Here is a 9,416-nt window from a genome sequence, read left to right as displayed (position 1 = left end):
CAGAACATTAACGGGAGGGATGAGAGTGAGTCAGCCATCAGTAAATACCCTGCCTTCCCCAAAGCTCTGCTCCACTCCCGCGGCCCTGGCCAAGGAAGACTTGTTTGATGCTCTGAGAGTTGGTCATTCCTGGGCTCTGAAGGCACACGTCACGCAGCTGTCTATAAACAGTATTTTAATATTTGTATAAATAGACCACAGTATTACCAAAAAACTGCAAGAACAGAGCATGGAAAATAGACCTGTGCGTACAGCTTCTCCTTGCTGCACGTGCCACTGGCTCCCCCACCCCTCCCCTGGGCCGGGCTCAAGTGCTGTGGGGAATGCAGAAAGGGAAGAAATACACCCCTTTGGGGCATTCTGAACGTGAGAGTGTGAGCACGGCAGACTTGTGGCTCCCTGCCCCTGCTGTTGACCTCTTGATCTATTACAAAAATAATGCCAGTGGGTGGGTGGTTGGAGTCGTGGCTGCTTTGGGGAGAGGGTGACAGGAGCTGGTCTCAGTCCCAGGTGGGCCCCATCAGGGCTGCTGTGCAGGCTGGTGGAGAGTGGTAGGCGGGTGGCATGCCACTGCCCTATCTCTGCACGTGTCTGACAAAGGCCTGCACCAGCTGGATCAGAGGCTCCTGACTCTCGGGGCTGGCCTTGGATAGAGAGGTGGACTTGCCCTGAGGCGAGGGGAGGACACCAGCAGCAGGGGAGCTGGGGGCTCCTCGGCGAAAGTAGCGAGAGAGGCTGGAAAGCAGTGTGCTCTAGGAGAGAAAAAGCAGCTTGATGAGGTCCCCACATCCCCCTACCCTCAGGAGTGGGACCCCAAGAGGCTCTTCCCCACGGGCCCTGCCCCCTCCAGTGCGTACCAACTCTGAGCTGAGCTCCTGCTTCATCCGCTGTTTGTCCCGGGGGTGCACAGCCGGGTCCCTAAGGTAGCGCATTGCCTGGGAGATGAGCAGGTAGAAGCAGTTTTCCATGGTAAACATCAGGAGGGACCTGGGAGAAGAGCAGGTTTTTGACACTGTGGTAGAGGGCCAAGCTAGGAGGCGCGAGGTGGGCCACTGAGTCAAGAGAATAGCTGGCCCATGACCACCAACCCTAGACCAATTCCAGAAGGAGGGCTTTCTTACTTCACTGTTCTGGTCCCTTCTGCCTGTGTGCTGAGCCCCACAGCCTGGGTGAGGGGCTCCTTTTTCTTGTCCAGCTGGAGGAAGAGAAACAAGAGGTAAAAAATAAGGTAACAGTAACAGCTCTGACTCACTGAGAGCTTCCTATTGGTAGGGCCTGTGCTAGGCAATTTTTATCAGTTACCTCATTTAATCCTCACAGGTAGGCTCTCATACTAATTTTATGAAGAACAGGCTCGGGAAGGCTACATAAACATGCCCCAGGTCATGGTTAGGAAGTGGGAGACTGGGAGGAAGACTTGGGTTGAGTGGCCAGACAGCACCCAGCTCACCTCTCCAAGCATATTCAGGGCCACATTGACTGTGGCCAGCAGGGTCCCGAAGGAGGGGGCCACTTCAGAGTCAAAGGTGGGGGTGGTAAAGCTCAGGGCAAACAGGAAGTTGTATTCAGCAAGGTCCAGGGACTGCAAGGCAAGACGAGAGCGGTCCAGGGCCCAGCTAGGACCTCAGACAGCTCTTAAGTGCAGAGCAGAGCAAAGCCTTCATGGCTCAGTGCTGGGAGGCTGGTACCTGATCCAGCAGGATCTGGCAGACGTCTGGGGTGAAGTGGCGCAGGGCCGCCAGAGTTCTGCTGAGGATCTTGAGAAGGCCATACTGGACTGTGTGCAAGGCTCGCTGCTCCGACGCCTCTGTGTCAGCAGTGGGCTGCTTGGAGGAGGAGGCGGAGGAGGAGGAGGAGGGGGCAGGAGGGGCAGCTGTGGGTGGCCGCTGAACTCGAGGGGTGACAGCCGAGGGGATACCATCCCCATTTTTGTTCTGGGGGAGAGGCAAGAAATGGAGGTGGAGCACAGAGAAGCCAGGGGTGAGGCATTCCAGGCAGCCAGGGCAGGAAGGGGCTGTTACCTGCAAGTAGTGCTGCAGCATCTTGCGGCTGTGCAAGAGGGAGGTGCAGGCCTGGCACAAGTAGCCCAGATTGACCTGGAGCAAACACAGGAAGGATGAGGGAGATTCTCTCAGCGGCAGCCTCGGCTAACTGACCAGACGAACCAAACAGGTCTCTATGTGACACCAATGCGCTTCTCTCTCTCTCTGAGCACCTCCTAATGCTCACCTCTCTACAGTCTCTAGCTTACAATATAGCCTGTTCCTCAGGGATGTGAACCAAGGTCTGTCCAATACAGCTCAGGCTCTTAAACTACAAGGCTGCCCTTTGCTGTGGGAGGGAACAATTTGGCTCCAGAGGAAGCAACATGAAAGCAAACCCTGCGCTCCCTATGCAAAAAGCCCATGTTCCAGGAACAGGCCTGAAATTCACTGGAGGTGCCCTAGAGAGTGCCCACTGACCCCTGTCCCCAAGCATTTCCCCTGACCCCTCCAAGAAATCACGTCTGAGGCCCCACCTGGACATCCCGCATGAGCTGAGGCAGGTGGAAGTGCCATTCCTTCATGAAGTTGGAGAGCTGCAGAATGAAGCCTACGGTGTGGTCCGCCTCCTCCAGGCAGGCCAGACTCTGCACTGTCCTTACCGCATTGAGGCACTGGGAGGGGAGAGATAGGGAAGGATGGGGGGATTCAGGGACCTGACACGCCTGCTCCTGCCCTCCTGTGGGAAGGCTAGGTCCTCGGCCCACAAACGCTGAGGTGACGGCACAACAGATGGCTTGGCATTATGACTAAGAGGTTTCTGTCTGAGCTGATCCCAGCATTCCTCTCACTCAGCAGAGCAGCTGCAGTAATTGACCAGTCAGCCAGCAGTCCTTAGAGCACTGTGGAAATGGGGGCATGGACACCCCTCAACTGCCAAGCCTCAAACCCTGAATGGCCCAGACCCCCTTTAGTCCCAAGCTCCCACCCCTATGATGCTGGCAGCCCATTACCTACCTGTAAGGTCCGCTCCTGGTGAACACCCACGAAGTCCAGGGCCTCAGTCAGGAAGTTGTAGCGCAGAGTTTTAAGGAGCCGCTCCATCAAAGACATGGACAGGCGGTAGACCCCCGGCCAAGAGGGGGCATCCACAGACTTCCGAGAAGTGCTAGGTGTCTAAGACACAAACAGCGGACATGATCAGGACACGGCACCAAGGAACCCAGCTGACAGGTACGGCAGGGCCTCCTTGCAGCACAGCAGCTAAGGCAGCCTGGCTGTTTGGAGGAGAAAACGTCCTGGAATGGGCAATGCCACTGCCTTGCGACCAGCAGGGCCAGAGAGGGTCTGAGGCCAAGGGTTACAAGGAAAAAGCACTAGGCAGAAATACAAGAATCCTGGTTTCTACACTCGGGTCTGCCACCAACTAGCTGTGTGAGCTTCTCTTTCTAGAGTCAGTGTTGTGGCGGGGAGAGTTCTGTACCATCGGTGCATCAGATGAGCCACTAAAGAGAACAACTTCTGGGGCGAGCGAAAGCACAGAGGGTAGGGAGGCACTTTTCTGCTGGAACTGCGGTCTGGCCGGTCCAGGCCTCCTGGCAGGCCACCGGCACTCACCTGCACCGTCCCATTGGTGCTGAGCTGGTATACACTCAAGAGGGGCAAACAAATGCTCTGGGTGATGCCGGCTCCAGCCACTGCTGTGGCTCCCTAGGAGGGAAAGACATCGAATGCAAGGGAACCTGTCCCTGCAGCCGCCCGATCCAGGGGCAGGTAGAGCTCTGGGGCTGGACCAGAGCTTCCAGGAGAATCACAGGCCATGTCAGAACCCGCCCAGCACAAGCAGAGAGGCTCCCTCCTGCCCTCGGGCTTGCCTCCTACCTGCTGGGTGCGAGCCAGAGTGAGGAGCAGGTGCAGCGCTGCCTCTGTGAAGTGCAGGTTCTGCTTCATGCGAAGGCTCACCTCCAGGGTGGTGAAGAGGGTCGGCAGGATGGGGAGCCTGCGGGTCACCTGCAGCCACGAGTCACCATCCTCATCTACCTCACACAGCTCCTTGGCCAGGTGCAGGCCCAGGACACACACCTGCTGGGGCCCAGAAGCAAAGATGAGAAAAAGGGAAGGAAGCGGGGCAGGGCAGGGGAAGAGTAGGAGGAGAAGGAAGAGGACAACCAGCCCAGGCTGCCCTGGACCTCACTGCGTCTGGCTGCCCAGGACCTCACTTGGTCACACACATCTCCAAGTGAGCTTGATGGAAACAGCACTCGTGATCTTTCCCAATCCTGCTCCGCTCCGTGTCCACCCCTCAGGGACCGGAAACTCCATCCACGCTAACAAGCCACCCCACACTGAGAGGACTACCTTTGTCTCTTCCCTCCCCATCACCCAACTGCCATCAAGCCATGTCAGTGCTACCTCCCGTCTCACATCTGGTCACCCCACCCAACTCTGCCACTGCATGGAGTCAGTCACCTCCCCTCAAGCTGCACTATTGCAATCACCTCCTAAATGGTCCTCTTTCATCCTCTCTGATCAATACTTCATACCAGTGGCTTTTCAAACTTACTTTTTTGTGTGTGTGTGTGAGGAAGATCAGCCCTGAGCTAACATCCATGCTAATCCTCCTCTTTTTGCTGAGCAAGACTGGCCCTAGGCTAACATCTGTGCCCATCTTCCTCCACTTTACATGGGACGCTGCCACAGCACGGCTTGACAAGCGGTGCCTTGGTGCGCACCCGGGATCCAAACCCAGGCCACCAGCAGCGGAGTGCGCACACTTTACCACTACACCACGGGGCTGGGCCCCCAAACTTATTTTTCACCACAACCCACAGCAATAAATACTTTTTACATCGTGCCCCAGTACACACATATTTACATATTTTCATTGAACAGTACCTACCCTTACAGCCTGCAAAGCATGCTGATATTTTCTTTTTTTTTTTTTTTTTGTGAGATCAGCCCTGAACTAACATCCGTGCGAATCCTCCTCTTTTTGCTGAGGAGGACCGGCTCTGAGCTAACATCTATTGCCAATCCTCCTCCTTTTGTTTTTCCCCACCCAAAGCCCCAGTAGACAGTTGTATGTCATAGTTGCACATCCTTCTAGTTGCTGTACGTGGGACACGGCCTCAGCATGGCCGGAGAAGCGGTGCGTCGGCGCGCGCCCGGGATCCGAACCTGGGCCACCAGTAGCAGAGCGCGCGCACTTAACTGCTAAGGCACGGGGCCGGCCCAGGCTGATATTTTCTTTTACATTTTATTCAACTTCATTAAAAAATAATGCTAGTTATAACCGAATGAGCTCATTTTAAGACCCACTCATTTCATGATCCATGTGGGTCATGACCCGTAGTTTAAAAAACACTGTTCTTTTAGTCTTTGGGTGGTGAACATGATGTAATCTACACAGCAAACTAAATATAATGATATACCCCTGAAATTTATATAATGTTATAAACTAATGTTACCTCAATAAAAAAAGAAATACAAAATCAAAATAAAAAACACTGTTCTATAGTCCATCCAAAATGATCTTCTAGAGTTTAGATCGGATCATTTCTTTCCCTTGCTTAAAATCCATAAATCGTTTCCTATTTCACTTAGGACCCAGATCAAAGACCCTGACAAGGCTGCTGGTCATCTAGCCCCCAGCTCTCCAGGCCCCACTTCATCTTCACTCACACCAGCCTTTCTCCAGGTCACCAGGTGACTCTTACCCATGGCTCACCACACAGTTTTTGCTGCCCAAATCTTCCCTGCCCCCTCTGCCTGCCTGACTCTACCAATGCTTTAAGTTACTGCTAAAAGGGCGCTTTCTCTCTGAGGCCCTAGATTAGGTAAGAACCCCATGATATACGTTCTCCCTGTTATTTCTCCCATGCAGGACTTGCCACAGTGGAATTCTGACACTTCTCTGCGTAGTCTCTGATTTATTAATTTTCTCCACCAAGCTGTGAACTCCGTAAGTGCAGTGACTACTTGTTCACTAATCACTCCCAGGGCCTGCCACAGATCAGGCAGACCGTTCATATTTGTTGGATATGCGTGGGAAGCATAGCCTGCTTCCCCAGGCGGAGCTCCCTCACCCCATCACGCTGGTCCTTATGCCGGAGCCGTGAGCAATCGTCAGTCTCCATACTGTCCTTGTCCTCTGTGGCGCTGCCCGACGCCAGACTGTGGCGGGTCTGGTCGAAGAGTGCAATCACCTCTTCTTGGAGGGTCTCACAGACGTTCAGCACCAGCTGGGAGTACTGAGGGATGTCACTCACTGCAGAGCAGACAGGGAGGGGACACTAGCACCTCACCCTGCCAACTCTCACTGCACACCAAGCTTTCCTTCCCCGGCAGGCGGCTGGGAATGTAGTATGGTGCTGAGAGGGAGAGTATCTGTCCCACTGGAGAGGAGGAGAAACAACTGAGAAAAGAAAGAGTTTTCCTGAAGACAAGACTTCTCAACCCGAAAACTCAAACCTCACAGGAGAAACGTCTGGCTCTCAGCTGGTAGAAGCCCTGCCCAGGTTGGCTGCCAGCAGGGGTGGGGAGACCGCTCCCCTCACTCCACTCTGCCACTCACCTCTCATTTCCTTCATCTGCAACACTGTGATGAATGCTGAGAACACCTTGGCCTTGGTCTTCTCCATGAGTTGCTGGTCTGCCTGCAGCACTCCCTCCAGGATCTCCGTCAAGGGTCCAAGGATTTCATCCACAGAACCTAACTCTCTAGAAATAATATGGGGTGGAGAGGGAGGGGAGAATACATCTCACAGAAAGGCCACAAACTGCCCTGCTCCATCTCAGGAAACCAGGGGGCACCCTGCCTCTCATCTTAGGTTTGCTGTCAGCCCCGCTCCCTATGAGAGAAAGCCAGCCCATTTCACACCCATTTTCTCCCCCCTCAGGAAGGTGATGTCAACAAAGAGGGACGAGCAGGCCCTGATGAGGCAGCTCCAGCCACAGACCACCTCTCCTGGCACAGTGCTCACCTCTTCCACTGCCGGAGAAGGATAAGCAGCAGAGTGCACATCATGGAGCCGAGGCGGAGGCAGTTCATTGAGGCTGGGACTAGAAGCTGAGGGGAGACAGCAGACTGGTTAGGAGTCAGGCTTCCTGTGAGCTGACACAGCAGGAAGATTCCAGCTCCATCCACAGAACATCTTTTATTTATTTATTTATTTATTTATTATTTATTTTTGTGAGGAAGATCAGCCCTGAGCTAACATCCGTGCTAATCCTTTTTTTTTTTTTTTTTTTTTTTGCTGAGGAAGACCGGCTCCGAGCTAACATCTATTGCCAATCCTCCTCCTTTTTTTCTCCCCAAAGCCCCAGTAGAGAGTTGTATGTCATAGTTGCACATCCTAGTTGCTGTATGTGGGACGCAGCCTCAGCATGGCCAGATAAGCGGTGCGCTGGTGCGCGCGCCCGGGATCCGAACCTGGGCTGCCAGTAGTGGAGCGCATGCACTTAACCGCTAAGCCACGGGGCTGGCCCTACAGAGCACCTTTTAGCTTCATGCCTTTCTTTCCTACCAGTGAACTCACAGGGGTGGGACACAGTGGGATAGGCCAGGGGCTGGCACAGCAACAGCCGACTTCTGCCTCCCCACTGCAGCCTCAGACCTCCCAGGCCAACTGAGCCTTTTGACCTGACCACTTGCACAGCTGCAGACTCGTGAGCTGCTATTTGACCTCGGAGACCTTCTCCCTGGGAGGAACGCGAAATCTCCCAGACACACTTACTAATGCTTTGGACCCATCAAGCACATCAAGAAAGAGCTGGCGACGCACTGCAGAGTCGGTCAGGTGCATTATCTCCGCCTGCAAAGGAACAGAAAAAAAAGTCAGTTGGGAAAAGTTCCCAGACTTGAGAAGTCAAGAAATGTGGGGTCCTCTGTCAGACAATTAGTCACTGTCTCACTGATTAAGACGGGGCTTAAGGGCCCTGCTGGTTTTTTGTCCACCCTTAGATATGGTCAGAATCAAGCCCTGGTTCACCTCCTCCTCCTTACGACATCCTTCCTCTGCTCAGATCCTTTAACTGGAAATACAAGACCTGGAAGGACCCACAGGATCTGGTCCAACTGATTTTGGTCTCACACCCGCCTATGCTCACTCTATTCCAGCCCTACTGACCTCCTTCCTCCTCCCGAACAGACCAAACTCTTTCCACATCTGCACCCTTGCACTAGTGAGTCTCTCTGCCTAGACTACTCTGTTCCACAGGCTCTCCACCTGGAAGGCTCCTTCGCATATTCAGGTCTCGGTTTGGACATCACCCCCTCAGAGACGGCCTCCCTGACTACTCATATCCTGCCTCAGCATTCACTACCATAGCATTCTCTTTATTTCCTTCATAGTGAATTATCACAGTCTGAAACAATCTTTCTTTGTGAGTTTGTTTACAATTTGCCTCCCTCCCAGGCCACTCTCCATGAGATCAAAGACCTCATCTGCCTGATTCACTGCTGTATACCCAGTGCCTGGCATAAGGTAAGCATTCCATTAATATCCATTAAATAAGTGAATGAACGATCAATATCCTGGACTTAATCAGACAGGTTTCCTAAGAAGGAAGAGGATGGCAGGATTTTCAGAGCTACAATTCAAGAACTGCTGCCGAGCTAGAGCCTAAAAAGCAGCTGATACACAGTTATTCCCTGGGGAATCAACCATTCCCCGAAGATGGCTGAACCTTCTGAAGTGTCTGTAAGTCTCAGGGGCCCAAAACCACTGGGGGGCTGGCCCCGTGGCGTAGTGGTTAAGTGCACATGCTCCGCTGCTGGCGGCCCAGGTTCGGATCCCGGGCGCACACTGACGCACCGCTTGTCAGGCCATGCTGTGGCGGCATCCCACATAAAGTGGAGGAAGATGGGCACGGATGTTAGCTCAGGGCCAGTCTTCCTCAGCAAAAAGAGGAGGATTGGCAAGGATGTTAACTCAGGGCTGATCGTCCTCTGACACACACACACAAAATCAATCAATCAATCAATATTTCAAACCACTGTGCCATAGCAAAGCTCCAAGGCCATGGGCAGTCTGGCACTAGGGAACAAGCTGCAGAAGATGTGAAAGTATGCTTGGAACAAGGGGCATCTATCAAGCTGAAGTTATTCATGAAGTCAAGATATTAATCTGGATTCCCCGGGGAAGAACAGTTCAACACCAAGTCCGTACTACACAGCGTGATGGTGTCAAACCACAAAAAAATACCAAGAAAAAAATGCAAACTCTTCCCAGATGTTAACTCTCTCTAAAAACCAACTCGCAGTAGATACACATTGCAGAGACAATGGCCTCTATTCTTTTTCTAAGACGACCAGGAAATGCAGTTTCTAGAACCAATGAAAACAAACTGCCCTCTGGAGAGGGTGCTGCTGCAGCTGTCACAGCCACCTGCTGACTAGTCACAAATATTTACCTAGTGTCCATACAGCACATC

The 9,416-nt window shown here is 53.1% G+C and overlaps 1 protein-coding gene across 4 annotated transcripts in view; it reads right to left on the bottom strand.

Moving 5' to 3' along the window:
* Positions 1 to 160: 160 nt before the first annotated feature.
* NUP188 (nucleoporin 188) overlaps positions 161 to 9,416 on the bottom strand; it is a 50,819-nt gene continuing 41,563 nt past the window's right edge. For 2 of the 4 annotated variants that reach the window (XM_058524223.1, XM_058524224.1), the window contains exons 31-44: positions 7,718 to 7,795; positions 6,965 to 7,050; positions 6,556 to 6,701; positions 6,068 to 6,249; positions 3,864 to 4,064; positions 3,600 to 3,692; positions 3,000 to 3,158; positions 2,519 to 2,656; positions 2,022 to 2,096; positions 1,689 to 1,934; positions 1,451 to 1,582; positions 1,122 to 1,195; positions 858 to 987; positions 161 to 752 (exon numbers count right to left, since the gene is read on the bottom strand). In XM_058524223.1, the coding sequence (XP_058380206.1) occupies positions 576 to 752; positions 858 to 987; positions 1,122 to 1,195; positions 1,451 to 1,582; positions 1,689 to 1,934; positions 2,022 to 2,096; positions 2,519 to 2,656; positions 3,000 to 3,158; positions 3,600 to 3,692; positions 3,864 to 4,064; positions 6,068 to 6,249; positions 6,556 to 6,701; positions 6,965 to 7,050; positions 7,718 to 7,795 (1,917 nt within the window). In that variant the 3' untranslated portion in view covers positions 161 to 575. The remainder of the gene's footprint in view (positions 753 to 857; positions 988 to 1,121; positions 1,196 to 1,450; positions 1,583 to 1,688; positions 1,935 to 2,021; positions 2,097 to 2,518; positions 2,657 to 2,999; positions 3,159 to 3,599; positions 3,693 to 3,863; positions 4,065 to 6,067; positions 6,250 to 6,555; positions 6,702 to 6,964; positions 7,051 to 7,717; positions 7,796 to 9,416) is intronic. The other 2 variants (XM_058524225.1, XM_058524226.1) reach the window with 2 other exon arrangements.

Source organism: Diceros bicornis, chromosome 28, assembly GCF_020826845.1.
Source record: "Diceros bicornis minor isolate mBicDic1 chromosome 28, mDicBic1.mat.cur, whole genome shotgun sequence".
Taxonomy (NCBI): Eukaryota; Metazoa; Chordata; class Mammalia; order Perissodactyla; family Rhinocerotidae; genus Diceros; species Diceros bicornis.
Note: the sequence above shows the minus strand (reverse complement) of the source record. Positions and strands in the feature narration are given on the sequence as shown.